At 57.9% G+C, this 19,281-nt stretch overlaps 1 protein-coding gene across 1 annotated transcript in view; it reads right to left on the reverse strand.

The window, feature by feature from the left end:
• Nucleotides 1-19,281, reverse strand: part of HUNK (hormonally up-regulated Neu-associated kinase) — a gene marked incomplete at its 5' end in the record, with an annotated part of 56,645 nt that overhangs the window by 21,720 nt on the left and 15,644 nt on the right. Inside the window, 2 exons of the mRNA XM_080656982.1 lie at nucleotides 3,754-3,809; nucleotides 18,915-19,207. Of these exons, the coding sequence (XP_080513108.1) occupies nucleotides 3,754-3,809; nucleotides 18,915-19,207 (349 nt within the window). The remainder of the gene's footprint in view (nucleotides 1-3,753; nucleotides 3,810-18,914; nucleotides 19,208-19,281) is intronic.

Below are 19,281 nucleotides of genomic sequence, written 5' to 3' on the forward strand. Positions count from 1 at the left end.
TGGATCCGGCCCGCCGGGGGCCGCTGCCTGTCCTGCTTAGCAGCCGACGCGTCCCGGGCCCGCAGTGAACATAGGAATTTGTTCATAGGTGTTTTTTTTAAACTATAGTCCGGCCCTCCCACGGTCTGAGGGACAGGGAACTGGCCCCCTGTTTAAAAAGTTTGAGGACCCCTGCTCTAACCACTGCACCGCCGGCCAGGGCTCGCTCCGCACTTTATTCGACTGGCAGGGCTCACACCTGCTTCTGTCGTCTGTTGGTAGTTCCTCCTTGACTTGACCATGACCCCCACTCGCGAAGTGCGCGGCTATGGGGCGCGCGGTGGGAAACTCGGGAAGGCGGCTCACGGACGGGTCCGTGACGTCACCACACGTGACCCGGAGCCTCTGCAGCCGTCCGCGGGGGAGGGGTGATGGGAGGGATTTTCCAACCCCGTCTGGGCAGAGCCCAGACCAGGGGTGGGCAAACTTTTTGACTCAAGGGCCACAATGGGTTCTTAACCTGTACCATAGGGCCGGAACAAAAGCATGGATGGAGTGTTTGTGTGAACTAATATAAATTCAAAGTAAAGGAGTGGAGGGGAGAGCAAGAGAACCGGATAGAACAGCCAGATCCGGCCCGCGGGCCGTAGTTTGCCCACGGCTGGCCCAGACACTCTACAAGGTTCTGAAAGTCTCCAGCTCAGGGCTGGGGGTGAAGAACCCGAACCCCACAGGGACTGGCTGGGCCACCGAAAGGCTCCATACACACGTCCCCCCTTTTCAGGGCCTGGTGCCCCCAGATTCTGCTTTTCCTCTACGGCACACCTAGCTCTCCGAGGGGACGTCTGGGGGAGAGCAGGGAGCCGGCGTGGAGCAGGACGGAGGGGATGGGGAGGGAGGGAAGGAACCGGACCTGGGCCCCCTGGGGACGGGGACCTCCGCGGCTGCTTCCCGCAGCCTGGGCGCTCACAGCTCTGCTGTCCCTTCACCCCACATCTTCCGAAGGCAGGTCATAGGTCAGCCTCTCAGGGAACCTCCTGTCTCACTGCTCCCCCCACAGCCCGAGCCTTGATTTCGTGTCCCAGACCCAACCCGACCCTGAACGCGGGCCAGGACGCAGCCCAGGCGCTGCGGCGCTCGGCCTCCGGCGAGCCAGTGCCATCTCAGCCGAGAGAAGGAAATTCTCTGAACTGTCCCAGGACCCCCCAAGGACACGTTCTTTAAAATCGCTGGGGGGACTGGGTCCCTCTTCATCACTGATCTTCTGCTAATGGGGTCTCCCTCCCCACCGGTCCCTGGCGCCTAATCACCCGGCCGGGCCTGGCGTCCCTGGTCCGTGCTGGGTGGGGCCTGATGTGACCCCCCAGCATCTCCTCGGCCATGTGAGTGGCAGGTTGTAGGTGTCCGAGGTGGGGGGACGGGGGGGGTCAGCATCTGCCAAACAAGGCTCCTTCCCGGGGGCAAAGCTGCCGAGTTCCCTGCCTTCCCTGCCCCCAGAGGCTCCTCCTCGAGCCTGGAAGGGGGGACGCTCCTCGCCCGGAGGCGGGAGGGAGAAGAGGGAGGAGCGGGTGCGGCTCAGCCGTGGGCGCAGAAATGACGCCTGGGACGTTGCCAGGAGCCACCACACAGGCAGACACGGACTCTCCAGCGCCAGAGACGGAGAGCACTCGCTTCCGATGCAACTGCAACCCTGCTCAGACTCACTCCCACCGGGAGCTCCCGGCTGGGCCGCCGTCTGCGGGACCCTCGGGGGTCTCCCTCGGCACAGCCACACCGCGGACCTGGAGTGAGCACAGCGAACAGAGAAGGCGGCCGGCCGGCGGGGCTCAGCGGTTGAGCGTCGACCTAGGACCCAGGAGGTCGGGGTTCGATTCCCCGTCAGGACACAGGCCCGGGTTGTGGGCTCCATCCCCGGGGGGGGGGGGGGGGGGCGGGCAGGAGGCAGCCGATCCATGATTGTCTCTCATCATGGATGTTTCTATCTCTCCCTTTCTCTCTGAAATCAATAAAAATACCTTTTTTTTTTCCAAAAACAGAGAAGGGAGACTGCGTCCCCCCGTTTCCGGTGCCCCGCGTTCACTGACGAGGGGAGTCAGGCATGGCTAAGCTCAGGCAGCACCCCCCAAACCAAACAATCCCACTCCTCTTATGAGTTTCACGGCTAATCCGAACGAAAATAACCCAGAAGAGTCCGGGTCCACCTGAGCTCAGGCAGGAGCTGGAGCGTGGGGGCTGTGACGTTCATTTACGGCCACTCTACGGCACGTTGCCTTCCTAATTGTGTTTAAACTAGAGGCCGGTACATGAAGTCATGCATGGGTGGGGCCGTTCGGGGGCCGGCTGGCCGGGGGGGAGGGGCCGTGGAGGTTTGCCGGCAGCAGGAGGTTGGCTGTGGGAGTGTGCCGACCACCAGGGGAGCAGCTCCTGCGTTGAGCGCCTGCCCCCTGGTGGTCAGCGCGCGTCATAGCGACCGGTCAACCGGTCGTTCACTGACTGGCCCTAACAGTTGCTTAGGCTTTTATATATAGATAGATGATTTTGAAAATTCATCTTCACGTCAAGGCCATGCTTCGATATTGGAGGCAGAGGCGGCGATGTAGAAGGACTGTCTAGGGCAGTGGTTCTCAACCTTCCCAACGCCGCCGAAGCATCCATCGTCTACGAAAACTGCGGTTTGAAATTTTAACCCTGCTATTTTGGCTTCTGTAAACGCTTGCTTGCTTAAATAACAGGGAAAATAAGACTACTCCCATTCCAGGGAGGCCGTGGACTATGCCCCAGACAGAGCTGTCAGTGCTGGCACCAGGCCAGGCCTTGAGACACGGTCTCATGGCCCCTTCCCAGCACGTAGGCCTTCTTTCCCGGAAGGCCTGGAAGTCTCATTCCAAATTTGGGAGACAAAGGAGCTAGGAAAAGTATAAACAGAAAAGGTTTCCTCCAGCCCTAACCGGTTTGGCTCAGTGGATAGAGCGTCGGCCTGGGGACTGAAGGGTCCCGGGTTCGATTCCGGTCCAGGGCATGTACCTTGGTTGCGGGCACATCCCCAGTAGGGGGTGTGCAGGAGGCAGCTGATTGATGTTTCTCTCTCATTGAAGTTTCTAACTCTCTCTCCCTCTCCCTTCCTCTCTGCAAAAAATCAATAAAATATATTAAAAAAAAAAAAAAAAAAAGGTTTCCTCCGTGTGTGTGGGGGAGGGGGGGGCCCCCAGAATTTGAAAGGCACGTTTTTCTCTGGCCCTGCCCTTAATAAAATGTAACTCCCTTTCTCTAAACATGGCTTGGTTTTTTTCTGGTCTTCTGTAACACCACGACCCTTTCATACAGCTCCTCATGCTGTGGTGACCCCCAACCATAACATTATTTTCGTTGCTACTTCCTAACTGTCATTTTGCTACCGTTATGAATCGTCATGTAAATATCTGTGTTTTCCGATGGTCTTAGGCTCCACAGCAGCGGTCGCGACCCACAGGTTGAGAACCGCTAGCAGGGTCACCTAAGACCATCGGAAAACACAGATATTTCCATTACGATTCATAACAGTAGCAAAATTACAGTTAGGAAGTAGCAACGAAAATAATGTTATGCTTGGGGGGTCACCACAGCATGAGGAGCTGTGTGAAAGGGTCGCGGCGTTAGGAAGGTTGAGAACCGCTGCTGTAGGGACTAAAACAGACCGGGAGTCCGTCTCTCCATCAGGGATCCAGGAATAACCCAGCGGCCACGGACAGCACAACCCTCGAAGGATGACCTCACACACGGAAATCAAAGCCGTACCGATCAGCTTGATGTTATTGTCTTCGTCGAGCAGCAAGTTCTCGATCTTCAAGTCTCTGAAATGACAGAAGCAGCGTGTGAGCGGTGCTGGAAGCGGCAGAACCACCCGCTGCTCCTGTGGGGAAGGAGGCCGAGCCCCTGGGACCGCCCCCAGCGGCCCTTGGACGCACGCAATCCCAAGTGCATGCGACGGGGGGCGGGGGTCACTGCCGCACCCCCAACGGCCAGGGGACCGCAGACAGGGCGAGGCGCCCAGGGCAGAGCGCGTCCCAGAAGCTTCCGGAAGAAGTGGGACGGACGCTGAACCCTGGGAGTGAACCCGCACCGGGTTAGGAGAGAGCGCGGCCTGAACCGTCGGGGGTGCATCGGGGCCGCGCTGCGAGACGGTGGGCAGCACCCGCCGGAGAGAGAGCAGACTCGGGGAGCACCTTTAAAAGAACCGAACACAGCCCTGCCGGGCGCTCAGGGGTGGAGCGTCAACCCAGAGCCAGGAGGTCGGGGTTCGATTCCCGTCAGGGCACAGGCCCGGGTTGTGGGCTCCATCCCGTGTGGGGCCGCGAACAAGGCAGCCGGTCCATGGTTCTCTCATCGTGGATGTTTCTAGCTCTCTCTCCCGCTCCCTTCCTCTCCCTCTAAAAATCAGTTGGAACATTTTTTTTAAGAAACTGAACACAGCCCCGGCCGGCTTGGCTCGGTGGGTAGAGTGTCGGCCTGTGGACTGAGGGGTCCCGGGTTCGATTCCGGTCGAGGGCACAGGCCTGGGTTGCGGGCTTGATCCCCGGTGGGGGGTGTGCGAGAGGCAGCCGATCGGTGATTCTCTGTCTTCGTTGATGTTTCTCTCTCTCTCTCCTTCTCCCTTCCTCTCTGAAGTCAATAAAGAAATACTTTTTTTAAAAAAAGAAAGAAACTGAACACAGATAACATTTGACTTCTGTGTGTGGAGTCCAAACGGGCGGGTGACAGGAAGTCGAGGTCAGCGTCTCCTCCGGGTCCCCCTTTGTGGTTGAAAATAAAGGAGCTGACGTTGTGCCCCGTCCACACAGACACTCGGCCAGTTCTGGGGGTACGTCCTCTTTTCCGAAGACACCAGGGCACATTACAGCCCTGCCCTTCTACTCAGGCATGTCCGGTGCTCACGCTCACACACACCCCCTCACACACACAAACCCTCACACACATGCGCACGCACACCCCCCCTCACGCACACACGCACACCCTCACACACATGCATGCACAAATGCACTCACACACAAACGCACTCACACGCACACACACACACTCACACACATGCACACACGCACTCACACACTCACACGCACACACCACACGCACACACACGCACTCACACACATGCACACACGCACTCACACACTCACACGCACACACCACACGCACACACACACGAGCCAGCGCAGCCCAGGCCGCCGTCGCGGGAAGCCTGACTTCTAAGCAGCACGTTTCCGTCAGGGCGGCCCGGCCCATCCCAGCAAACTAACCCTCTTTCCCGGGCAAGGCTGGGCGCCCCGAGGGGACAGGGGGCCCGTGTTCGGCACAAGCGCTGGAGAAGCGCGGCCGTGACCGTGAGGCCCCAGACCCGCTGCCGAGAGGGCACCAGCCCCCGGGCGGGAGGCCTGAGGACCAGGGAGCGGGAGCTGTCGGCGCAGGCTGACCACAGAGTGCAAAGGGGGAAGCGGGGCGGGGGGGGGGGGGGGGGAGGATCAGAGGAGGAAGCCGAAACCCTCTGGAAGTCACTGCGCCCCGCCCCCTGCATTCCCTGCAACCCACCGGCTCCTGGGGGAGTGCAGAGCGAGCCCGCGCTCCGGTCTCCCCAGTCTCCGGGTGCTTACCCCCCGGCTGCCTGTCCGTCAGGGCTCCTGACAGAGGCCGGCAATGACCGCCCCACTGCCCCCTCCCCAGTGAGGACACCTACCCCCGGGCTTCGCTCCTCTCCACCCCCGACTGTCCGGAAAAGGGGGAACACTGTCCTCCCGACTCTAGGAAACGGGCTCCAAAATCATGTTTTTAAAAATATGTTTGTATTGACGTCGGAGAGGAAGGGAGCGGGAGAGTGAGAGAGGGAGAGGGAGAGAGAGAGAGGGAGGGGGAGGGAGAGAGAGAAACATGGATGATGAGAGAGAACCATGGATCGGCTCCTCCTGCACGCCCCACACGGGGATCCAGCCTGCAACCCGGGCCTGTGCCCTGACCGGGAATCGAACCCTGACCTCCTGGGTCATAGGTCGATGCTCAACCACGGAGCCTCGCCGGCCGGGCTGATGTTTTTAAAAGTGGCGTTTGCCTACGTGTTTAGCCAAACGCGTTGAAAATTCCCGGGCACGGATGTTCGCAGCAGCTTTCCTCATAATGACCCAAATGTGGGAGCCACCAAGGTGTCCCCCAGCGGCGACGGCGCAGGAGCCGTGGCCCACCAGACAGCGGACTTGTCCTCAGTGAGAAGGAAGGCGCCCTGGAGTCACGAGAGGGGGGAGGAACCTTCCTCCGTTTCAAAGTGAAAGGAGAGGTCTGAGGAGGTGGCGCCCGCAGGACTCCAATTAGAACCCTTTCTTCCAGGAGGCAAAGCCGGGAGACAGTGGAACATCCTGGAACATCCGTGGCTGCCCGAGGGGGGGAGGAGGGCATGGGTGGAGCTCAGAGCCCAGCGTGTGCGCAGCACAGCACAGCACAGAGCACCCTGAGGGACCCCGCCCCTGTGAGCCCTCCTGCGACCAGGGAAACTGTATCAGTACCGGCGGCCAGGGATACTGTATCAGTACCGGCCACCAGGGATACTGTATCAGTACCGGCGGCCAGGGATACTGTATCAGTACCGGCCACCAGGGATACTGTATCAGTACCGGCGGCCAGGGATACTGTATCAGTACCGGCAACCAGGGATACTGTATCAGTACCGGCGGCCAGGGATACTGTATCGGTACCGGCGGCCAGGGATACTGTATCAGTACCGGCAACCAGGGATACTGTATCAGTACCGGCGGCCAGGGATACTGTATCGGTACCGGCCACCAGGGATACTGTATCAGTACCGGCAACCAGGGATACTGTATCGGTACCGGCCACCAGGGATACTGTATAAGTGCCGGCCACCAGGGATACTGTATCAGTACCGGCAACCAGGGATACTGTATCAGTACCGGCGACCAGGGATACTGTATCAGTACCGGCGGCCAGGGATACTGTATCAGTGCCGGCCGCCAGGGATACTGTATCAGTGCCGGCCGCCAGGGATATTGTATAAGTGCCGGCGACCAGGGATACTGTATCAGTGCCGGCGACCAGGGATACTGTATCAGTACCGGCTGCCAGGGATACTGTATCGGTGCCGGCGACCAGGGATACTGTATCAGTACCGGCTCAGCAAGTGTAACGAGCAGGCACTGCCACCAGATCTCAACAGGACACACAGCGCAGAAGGGGGGGGGAAGGGAGTAGGAAGGGGGTGGGGAAGGGGGTAGGAAGGGGGTGGGAAGGGAGTGGGAAGGGGGTGGGAAGGGGGTGGAGAAGGGGGTGGGAAGGGGGTGGGGAGTGGGAAAGGGGGTGGGAAGTGGGTGGGAAGGGGTGGGAACCAGCTTCGGCACCATGCTTCTGAAAACCTGAAACTCCTAAAAATACAGTCTGCTCCTGTTTGTTTTTCTTTATTGATGAAAGTTCTGCTAACGTTTCTAAAGTAGATTGGGGTATTTCTCCCCTTTCCTAAGAGGTGACGACCAGGCATGGTGTGGCTGCGACCCGGTGCCTCCCGCAGGGTGGAGGGTCCCCACCCCCTGCACGTCATTCAGCAGAGTGGGCTACTCAGACCCTCCGCCCAGCCACTCAGCAATGACCACAGCTGACCCCAGAGGCCACAACACTGAGAGAAGCTTCTTGAATAATCAAAGAGGATGGGAAGGAAGGCCTGACCGCTGCCCGGCTTGCCCCTGGTGGTGGAGGTGGTGCTGACCTCACATGAATGCCCCCATCAGGCCACCCCTTCCCGGAGGGGGCGGTAGGCACTGCCCCTCGAGGCCCTGTGGTGACAAGAGTCCCTCCCGGGGCAGGCAAACCGGAAGCTCAGGGTGAAGGAGGGAGGAGAAGAAAGGGGACGGGGATGGAGGGAAAGGGGTTGTTCTGGGCCAAAGAGGCTGCTGGGAAGTTAGGACAAGGAGGGAGGGATGGGGCATGACCTACTATACGGGGTGATGGACCTACTATAGGGAGTGATGGACCTACTCTAGGGGGTGATGGACCTACTATAGGGGTGATGGACCTACTATACGGGGTGATGGACCTACTATATGGGGTGATGGACCTACTATATGGGGTGATGGACCTACTATAGGGGGTGATGGACCTACTATACGGGGTGATGGACCTACTATACGGGGTGATGGACCTACTATACGGGGTGATGGACCTACTATATGGGGTGATGGACCTACTATAGGGGGTGATGGACCTACTATAGGGGGTGATGGACCTACTATAGGGGGTGATGGACCTACTATAAGGGGTGATGGACCTACTATACGGGGTGATGGACCTATCATACGGGGTGATGGACCTACTATAGGAGGTGATGGACCTACTATAGGGGCTGATGGACCTACTATAGGGGTGATGGACCTACTATAGGGGGTGATGGACCTACTATAGGGGGTGATGGACCTACGATAGGGGGTGATGGACCTACTGTACAGGGTGATGGACCTACTATAGGGGGTGATGGACCTACTATAGGGGGTGATGGACCTACTATAGGGGTGATGGACCTACTGCACGGGGTGATGGACCTACTATAGGGGGTGATGGACCTACTGTACAGGGTGATGGACCTACTATAGGGGGTGATGGATCTACTATACGGGTGATGGACCTTACTATATGGGTGATGGACCTACCATAGGAGGTGATGGACCTACTATGGGGTGATGGACCTACTATAGGGGGTGATGGACCTACTGTACAGGGTGATGGACCTACTATAGGGGGTGATGGACCTACTATACGGGGTGATGGACCTACTATAGGGGGTGATGGACCTACTGTACAGGGTGATGGACCTACTATAGGGGGTGATGGATCTACTATACGGGTGATGGACCTTACTATATGGGTGATGGACCTACCATAGGAGGTGATGGACCTACTATGGGGTGATGGACCTATCATATGGGGTGATGGACCTACTATAGGGGGTGATGGACCTACTATAGGGGGTGATGGACCTACTGTACAGGGTGATGGACCTACTATAGGGGGTGATGGACCTACTATACGGGGTGATGGACCTACTATAGGGGGTGATGGACCTACTGTACAGGGTGATGGACCTACTGTACAGGGTGATGGACCTACTATAGGGGGTGATGGACCTACTATACGGGTGATGGACCTTACTATATGGGTGATGGACCTACCATAGGAGGTGATGGACCTACTATGGGGTGATGGACCTATCATATGGGGTGATGGACCTACTATAGGGGGTGATGGACCTACTATAGGGGGTGATGGACCTACTATAGGGGTGATGGACCTACTATAGGGGTGATAGACCTACTATAGGGGGTGATGGACCTACTATAGGGGGTGATGGACCTACTATAGGGGGTGATGGACCTACTGTACGGGGTGATGGACCTACTATAGGGGGTGATGGACCTACTATAGGGGGTGATGGACCTACTATACGGGTGATGGACCTTACTATATGGGTGATGGACCTACCATAGGAGGTGATGGACCTATCATATGGGGTGATGGACCTACTATAGGGGGTGATGGACCTACTATAGGGGGTGATGGACCTACTATACGGGGTGATGGACCTACTATAGGGGGTGATGGACCTACTATACGGGGTGATGGACCTACTATAGGGGGTGATGGACCTACTATACGGGTGATGGACCTACTATAGGGGGTGATGGACCTACTATAGGGGGTGATGGACCTACTATAGGGGGTGATGGACCTACTATACGGGTGATGGACCTACTATAGGGGTGATGGACCTACTATACGGGGGGCGGGGAGGAGCAGGGCCCCGGTCCTGGGATGAGGAAGGTGCCCAGAAGGAGGCCCCAGGAGAAGAGGTCCCATGGGGGTGGGGGGGCACAGAGGCTCCGCCCCTTCTCAGGAACGGCCCCACCCCCTTACCCCTCCACCCCCAACCCTGGCTCTCAAGGCCCCGCAGGCCCAGCATTGGTGGGGTCCTCTCCTGTGCTTGGGATGGGGTGTCAGAGACTGAGAGGCCCCCGGGGAGAGCCCTACCCCCCAGCCCTTTGTTCTCGGGTGTTTCAAAAGGACAAGCCCCCACAGGCCCCGACTCACAATTAGAGGTTCACCCACAGCTGCCAGGCGCACCCGCCCTCCCTCGCCCACCCCACCCTCCTGGCGAGTCTTCAAAGACGGAGTTAATCTCGGGGTGTGGAGACCGGCCCCGCGACCCGACTGCGTCAGGAGGGGTCCCGCTGCCCCGGGGCCTGGCGTCTGGACCCTGCGAGCAGAGGCGCCAGGAGCAGAGCCGGGCAGAAGGGAGCGTGTGTGTGTGCACGCCTGCATGTGTGCAAGGAGTGTGAGCACACCTGGGTCTGTGCACAGACATTGCACGTATGAACAGGCATGTGTGCATGCATGTGGGTGTGTGCCTATGGGGAAGGCATAGTGTGCACGTGTGTGGGGGCGTGCACACCACATTTATGTGAGAGACACACATCCAGAACATGGGAAGGGGTGACGGTGTTTCTCCCCAGGCCCCCCCAGCAGAGGCCGAAGGTCGGGATGGGACACGCCCGAGGCCCAGAGGCAGCCAGGGGCCCACAGAGGAAAGTGAGGGGCCCCATGCCATAAACAGAAGCCACCGGGGTTCAGGGGTGCAGCAGAAGCCAGAGCAGAGCTGGTGGGGCCGGGGGCCCGTGGAGAGGCCTAGCGAAACCCCACGGCAGCCGGGACCCCACGGCAGCCAGGGACGGGGGGTGGTGGGGGGACTGGCTGGGCTCTCTGACCCCCGCTGACCTCCTCCTCCCCCAGGCACTCTCACACCCACTCTCCCGGCCTCTTCTTGGAAAAATGGCTCGAATGAGGCTGCCCGGCAGGACCCAGCAGGGGGACGGGAAAGGTGCCAGCTGTTCGGCCCCTCCCGGCGAGACAGCCACCAGCAGGTGAGGGACAGGCTGAGGGGGTGACGCAGGCGGGGAGGGTCCAGGGGGACGTAGCAGGTGACCGACCGGTGATAAGCTGGCAGGACGGGCGTTCGCTCTGGGACCACAGGCGGAGAGGAGGGGCCCTCACGCCGCTCAGGCCTGCGGGGTCCGCCTCCCGGGAGGGGCCGCGGACGGATGTTGGTCACGCGCGGGAACAAGCCTCTGAGACACGCACAGCGCCCGGGGCAACGGGCATACTGTGGGGACGGGTCTGGGGCTGGCTTTTATCTTCAAAAGCACCGAGTTAAAGCCAAGTGGCTTCCGGTCTGTGGTTTACTCACAATGCGGGCAGTTCGGTAGAACACAAGGATAACGTGTTCGGCGTGTACCTGATGGTGTTCATTCAAAAGGAAACCTTGGTTGAGTTCCTACGACGTTTCCAGAACGGAAGAGCTAGTCATTCACGCGAGAGATGCCCCTCTACAAATCGTGACCCGAGAAATAAAGAAATTGGCTCCAAGTCAAAGAAGAAGCGCCCTTAGCCCTGGCCTGTGTGGCTCAATGGTTGGCGTGTCGGCCCACGCACCAAAGGATAGTGGGCTCCATCTCCGGTCAAGGGCACACACCTGGGTTACAGGTCCCATCTCCGGCCCAGTCAGGACACCTGTGGGAGACAGCCCATGTCTCTCTCACATTTATGCTTCTCCCCGCCCCCATCTTCCTCCTCACTTCCCACAAATCAATGGGAAAAAATATACACTCAGGTAAGGGTTAACAAAAGAAAAAAAAAAAAATCTCCCTTGAAATTCCAGGGAAGACATGGAATATTCCAGAAAGTACAGGGAACTGGCCTCCAGAAAGCTTCTGTGCCAGTGTGACCCGGCCAGTGCTGACCCGGCCAGCAGCCGTGCGCATTCAATTCCCCTTCATTCACTCAACGGGTCTCCCCGCGTGTGCACGGGGCTGGGTGGGAGCTAGGCCGTGGCCTGTGCAGAAGACGGGTACCCAACAGGCAGGTGATGTGTGAAAAGCGTGTGCAAAGCCAGGGAGAAGGTGCTGCGGAGTGTGTGAGCAGGGGGCCTCGCCTGGAGGGCCTCCTGGAGGAGGTGGGCTTGGAGCTGGGACCTGGAGGATGAGTAGGATTCGGCCAGACACAGACGCTGTCTCAGCAGCGGAGAACAGCGGAGCGGCCGCCGTGAGTGAAATGAATGGGCAGACCCCGCACGCCCACAGCCAACGCACCCAGCACCGCCGTTTCTCAGAGAGCACCGCTTGGCGCACCGTGCTGTCGCCATAACGCTGGGGAGGAGCTGGAGGTCGCGGCTCTGTGGACGGCAGCTCGCCTCTGTGAGACGGGGCGTCGAGCAGAACGGGTGACAGGCCACGTGAGGCCTCCTGTGCCTCCCGAGTGTCTGGGTGGGAAGCACTGGCACGCACAGCCCCTCTAATCCTCCCGAAAACCACAGGAAGTGGGGACCCCCGGTTCCTACTGCGTGGACGGCAGGAGGGGCACAGAAGCCTGAGAGATTGCCCGGTGCAACTTTTAAAAATATATGTATATTTTTTATTGATTTCAGAGAGGAAGGGAGAGGGAGAGAGCCAGAAACATCAATGATGAGAGAGAATCACTGACTGACTGCCTTCCGCACGCCCCCCACTGGGGATGGAGCCTGCAACCCGGGCCTGTGCCCCGACCTTGAATCGTACTGTGACCTCCTGGTTCATAGGTCGACGCTCAACCACTGAGCCATGCCAGCCAGGCTGCCGGGCGCAGCTTTTGAGTGGCAAGCTATAGTGTGGGCGCAGTCTGACCGCTGTGCACCCCGATCCACAGAGCTGTGAGCCAGAGCTTGGTCAAGTCTCACATCCCCATCCCATTTTTAAAATCCCAGTTAGCCCGGACGGCGTGGCTCAGTGGTTGAGCGTCAACGTAGGAACCAGGAGGTCACGGTTCGATTCCCAGTCAGGGCACACGCCCGGGTTGCGGGTTCAACCCTCAGTGTGAGGCGTGCGGGAGGCAGCTGATCCAGGATTCTCTCTCATCACTGATGTTTCTATCTCCCTCTGCCTCTCCCTTCCTCTCTGAGATCAATATAAATATACTTAAAAAATAAAAACCCTGCCGAAACCGGTTTGGCTCAGTGGATGGAGCGTCGGCCTGCGGACTGAAGGGTCCCAGGTTCGATTCCGGTCAAGGGCATGTACCTTGGTTGCAGGCACATCCCCAGTAGGGGGTGTGCAGGAGGCAGCTGATCGATGTTTCTCTCTCATCGATGTTTCTGGCTCTCTATCCCTCTCCCTTCCTCTCTGTAAAATATCAATAAAATATATTTAAAAAATAAAAAAATAAAAACCCAGTTAAACACAAAACCTTTGGTCTCTATGCCCAGCGCCTCCAGAGAGAAGCCCTGGACCTCCAGCTCCCGCACTTCTGCCTGCCTGCCCAGCCCTCGCCAAGAAACCCTACAAGTCAAAAGAACCTGTTAAGACGAGACGGGTCAGGCTGTGCCTGCTTCTCCTCAGGCCCCAGAACAAGCCCCCCCCCCCCCCCCCCGCTTCCTTGGGGCACGGCCCTGCCCTTCCCATGGGGGTGAATGAATGAGGTCGCACTGTCACAGCCCAGCTCAGCCTCCTCCCGGCCCGGGGCCGTCTCCTCCTGTCCAGATGCCGTTCTGTCTGTGCAGCCTGACTGGCCTTTGTTCGTGCGAATGAACAGATGAATAATTCTCAAATCAGCAGCATCAACACATGATGGGTGCTCGAGTGGAGCTCTGTGTACACGAAGCAAACCATCAGATGCCGGCCCCCCGCTGGGCGAGCATGGTTGAGAAAGCGGGGCGGGGGGGGGGGGGCCTCGTTAGATTTAAAACCCAGAGCCTCTCCTCTTTTTATGTAGAATTTGCATGATTTTTCAAGCTTGGCCTTTCAACGATATTGAAACAGTCCTGGGGAGACCATGCAGGGCCCGGGGTTCCTCTCACAGGAAGGGGCTCCTGGGGTGATGCCGAGGACCACAGAACAGCACAGCATCGCCCCAGGGGAGCTGGGCCTGTAAAGCATCCTCTCCACACGCCCAAGCGGGAGGCGGGGGAGAGAGGTCAACCCATGGACTTGTACGCATACATGCATGGCCCATGGACACAGACAATGGGGTGGTGAGGGCCTGGGGTGGGGGGGGCAGGTTAGAAGGAGCCAATGGGGGGGGGAGGGACACATGTCATATTTTCAACAATAAAGATTTTTTATGCCCTTTAACCCTCACTCGAGGATATTTTTTTCCATTGATCTTTAGAGAGAGAGTGGGAGGGAGGGAGACGGAGAGGGAAACATCGATGTGAGAGAGACACATCAACCAGTTGCCTCCTGAACACCCCCAACCAGGCGCCAGGGGTGGAACCCTTAACCGAGGTGCGTGCCCTTGACCGGGAATCGAACCTGAGACCCTTTGGGCCACGGGCGGATGCTCTAACCACTGAGCCGCCGGCCAGGACCCCAAGCCCTTTAAGCCATACAACGTCGCCACCAATCCTCCCCAAACCCTTGCGGGTGACTGATCAGTTTGCTCAGAAATCTCCCCAGGAGTGACGCCAGGGCACCCCGATCCAACGAGGAGTCTTAACCTCGAGGTACTTTACGAAACTCGCTCCGCCCGTGCAGCATAAGGGTGACACTCCACTCCGTGGAAAGGGGCCACAGCAGTGGTGAGCCGGCGTGCGTGGCTGGAAATGAGTGGCGTGGAACCGCTGGAAGGCGGCATTCGTTAACCCAACCAACATTTCCATGCGGTGCGCTGACACTCGCGAACCTGATTTTTTTTTTTTAAAGGATATGCTTTTATTTATTTATTTTAATATATTTTATTGATTTTTTACAGAGAGGAAGGGAGAGGGATAGAGAGTTAGAAACATCGATGAGAGAGAAACATCGATCAGCTGCCTCCTGCACACCTCCCACTGGGGATGTGCCCGCAACCAAGGTACGTGCCCTTGACCGGAATCGAACCCGGGACCTTTCAGTCCACAGGCCAACGCTCTATCCACCGAGCCACACCGGTTTTGGCTCGTGAACCTGATTTTGAGAGAACAAGGAAGATGCCCTCGTTGGGGGTCTCTGAACCTCCGATCCTCCCTGATGGGTGAGGATCCGCCCGCGGCCGTGAGGGACTCAGGAATGTGTTTCTAAAGAGGGAGGAAGCAGAGTCAGTACTCCCCAGCCCGCGTGGCTCCGCGGTGGAGCGTGGACCTCTGAACCAGGAGCTCAGAGTTCAATTCCTGGTCAGGGCACGTGCCCGGGTTGAGGGCTTGATCCCTAGTAGGGGGCATGCAGGAGGCAGCCGATCAGTGATTCTCTCATCATGGATGTTTCTACCTCCTTCTACCTTCCTCTCTGAAGTCCTACATAATAAAAGGCTAATATGCAAATCGACCAAATGGCAGAACGACCGGTCGCTATGACACGCACTGACCACCAGGGGGCAAACGCTCAAGGCAGGAGCTGCCTCCTGGTGGTCAGTGCACTCCCACAGGGGGAGCGCCGCTCAGCCAGAGCCAGAAGCTGGGCTTATGGTAGCGGGTGCCGCCTCCGCGGCAAAGCTAAGGACCCCTCGGGGGATGTCCACGGGGAGCGGGCCTAAGCCGGCAGGCGGACATCCCCCGAGGGGTCCCAGACTGCGAGAGGGCACAGGCCAGGCTGAGGGACCCCCCCACCCCCAGTGCACGAATGTCATGCAACGGGCCTCTAGTCAATAATATATATATATATATTTTTTTTTTAAATATATTTTTATTGATTTCAGAGAGGAAGGGAGAGGGAGAGAGAGAAACATCAATGATGAGAGAGAATCATGGATTGGCTGCCTCCTGCACGCCCCCCACTGGGGACCGAGCCGGCAACCTGGGCATGTGCCCTTGACCGGGAATCGAACCCGGGACTCCCCGGTCCACAGGCCGACGCTCTATCCACTGAGCAACACCGGCCAGGGCTAAATATATGTTTTTTAAAACATTAATAAATCCATTCCTCTGACACGCGGCAGCCACCGCGCGGAGAGGGTTGGGTGTTGCTAAATTCATGTTCAAAGGTTGTGGGGCACGGCCTTCGGGAGGGACCACGGCTTGGCCGTTACCACCACGAGCCCTGCGCCACACCCCGAGCCCCGCGGCCCGGCACTGACCTCACCGTGACCCCTGGAGTCGGAAGGAAGTCCAAGCTGACCCACCCAGGTCCCACCTGGTCGTCCTAGTAAGCAAAGACGCTGGCACACCTGCGACCACTGCGTCCCTGACCGGCAGCTCGCACGTGGCAGGCTACATGTGTGTTGCCGCAAAGAGCCAGAAACAGCGCCGCTCACTCGAAATTTCCGAAGGTCCCTTCCCTGCTGATCTCCACGCAGAGCCCTCACGAAGCGTGATTGCGTGACAGCGCGCGGGACTAAAAATAGCTCCGTGAAGAGGCTCTGAAGAGGCGGTGAGGAAATGGCCGCCTGAGGGCACCTGGGGGGTCCCCAGGACTCCGTGCCGGGGAGCAGCGAGGCACCGTCCCGCGTGGAAGGAGACGGCGCCGTCCGCCATGGAAGCCGACAAGCGTGGTTCCTTAGGGACCCGAGCCACTTCCCCACGGGCCAGGCCGTGCTCGGCCTCCACACGGGTGACAGGCACCACGCGGAGCGGAGTCTCAAAGCTGGTTCCTCAAGGTTAAACACAGGCTGCCGGTGACCAGCTCTGCCGAGAGCAGTGAGCACGTGTGTTCACACGGAAACCAGTGCACGAATGTTCACACAACCATGGTACACGCATGTTCACACAACCACTGGTACACGAGTGTTCACACAACCACTGGTACAGTACACGTATGTTCACACAACCATGGTACACACATGTTCACACAACCACTGGTACATGCATGTTCACACAACCACTGGTACACGAGTGTTCACACAACCACTGGTACAGTACACGTATGTTCACACAACCATGGTACACACATGTTCACACAACCACTGGTACATGCATGTTCACACAACCACTGGTACACGAGTGTTCACACAACCACTGGTACACACATGTTCACACAAAAACTAGTGCCCGAATGTTCACACAACCACTGGTACACGAATGTTCACACAAATAGTACACGAATGTTCACACGAAAACTAGTGCACGAATGTTCACACAACCACTGGTACACGTATGTTCACACAAATAGTACACGAATGTTCACACGAAAACTAGTGCACGAATGTTCACACAACCACTGGTACACGAATGTTCACACAAATAGTACACGAATGTTCACACGAAAACTAGTGCACGAATGTTCACACAACCACTGGTACACGTATGTTCACATGAAAACTAGGCACGAATGTTCACACAACCACTGGTATACGAATGTTCGCACGAACACTAGTACACAAATGTTCACACAACCACTGGTACACACATGTTCACAGAACCACTGGTACATGCATGTTCACACAACCACTAGTGCAGTGGCCGGCAAACTGCAGCTCGCGAGCCGCGGTTTGCCGCTCTGTTGACGAATGAGTTTGCCGACCACTGACCTAGACTCTCGATTCCAATAATTACAGGCTGTTGTTGTTCCTTGTGATTAAGCCCCAATCCCAGTGGTCGGCAAACTCATTCGTCAACAGAGCGGCAAACAGCGGCTTGCGAGCTGCAGTTTGCCGGCCACTGCACTAGTACACAAATGTCCACACAAACAGAATATAACTGTTCACACTAGCACACGAATGTTCACACAAAAACTAGTACATGAATGTTCACACAAGTACACAAATGTTCACACAAGTACACGAATGTTCACACAAGTACACGAATGTTCACACAAGTACACGAATGTTCACACAAAAACTAGTACATGAATGTTCACACGACAACTGATACACGACTGTTCGTAGCAGCATAGTCACAGCAGCCAAAGGTGGGAAGAACCCCCAGGCCCATGACCTGAGGATGGACAGACTGGGGCACGTGCATGCCAGGGAACACTACGCAGCCACGACAGGAATGGGGCCCTGACACCTGCGCACGGCGCCCTCGGGGACGGTGTGCTGGGGAGACCAGACACGCCCGCGGCCACGTTTCTGAGGCAGCCCCCTCCCTTCCCTGGGGACCTGCCCTCAGCGGAAACAGCCCTGCTTTTTTTGTTTATTTTTAAATATATTTTATTGATATTTTACAGAGAGGAAGGAAGAGGGATAGAGAGCTAGAAACATCGATGAGAGAGAAACATCGATCAGCTGCCTCCTGCACACCCCCCACTGGGGATGTGCCCGCAACCAAGGTACATGCCCTTGACCGGAATCAAACCCGGGACCCCTCAGCCCGCAGGCCGACGCTCTACCCACTGAGCCACACCAGCCAGGGCCCAACAGCCGTGTTTTTCATGCCTGGTTTCATCACTGCTTGCAAGGTTGGCTGGTATAGGGAGCACCCCTCGCTTTCAAGAGCAAGTGCCCCATTCCAGCGGTGATGGGATTGAAGAAAACGGCTGCTGAGCAACCCACACAGAGCGAGCGCAGCGCCAGCACCGGCCTGCCCGCGCTGGAGAGCAGCCTGCTGCCCCCTTCACCCTGAGGCCTCCGCAGGCCCCGAGCGGCGCGTCTCAGTCGTTTGCAAATAATAAGACCAGCCACCAACACTTAACGTCGATCACTACTTTTCCAAGCGTTTCCCACACAGGAACTCGGCGCCGTCTATATCTTATCCCGGACACCCACCCTGCGGTGAGCATCATCATCGTTCCCGTTTCACAGAAGAAGAGACCGAGGGTCAGAGTGGTCACGTCACGTAACCCAGGGTCCCCACAGCGACGAACGGGCAGAGCCAGGATGCAAACCCAGGCCCTCTGCCTTCAGACCCAGCTCACGGAACAGCTCCCTGGAACACACACACACACACGCACACGCACACACACACACACACACACACACACACACGCAGACGGATCTTAAACCCCGCTGCGAGGATTCGGCCCGGCCGCCCGCGCCCGCCTCACCTGTGCACCACGCCGGCCCGGTGCAGGTGCTCCACGGCCGAGATGAGCTGCCGGATGTACCTGCGCGCCTCGGCCTCCTCCAGCCGCTTCTTCTCGTAGATGCGGTGCATCAGGTTGCCGCCGGGACACAGCTCCATGACCAGGTAGTAGCTGTTCTCCGTCTCCAGGATGTCGAGCAGCTGCGTGATGTTGGGGTGGCGGATCATCTGCTGGATCTGCCCCTCCCGCCGCAGGTTCTTGGTGACGTAGGTGTCCTTCCGGGCTCTCTTCTTGTCGATGACTTTGATGGCCACCTGGGGGGGGGACACGCGATCACGGCTCTGGCAGGCCCCGCGGGCAAAGGTCACGCCTGACCGTTCACGGGCAC

This window comes from Plecotus auritus (genome assembly GCF_963455305.1).
Source record: "Plecotus auritus genome assembly, chromosome: 2".
Classification (NCBI taxonomy): domain Eukaryota; kingdom Metazoa; phylum Chordata; class Mammalia; order Chiroptera; family Vespertilionidae; genus Plecotus; species Plecotus auritus.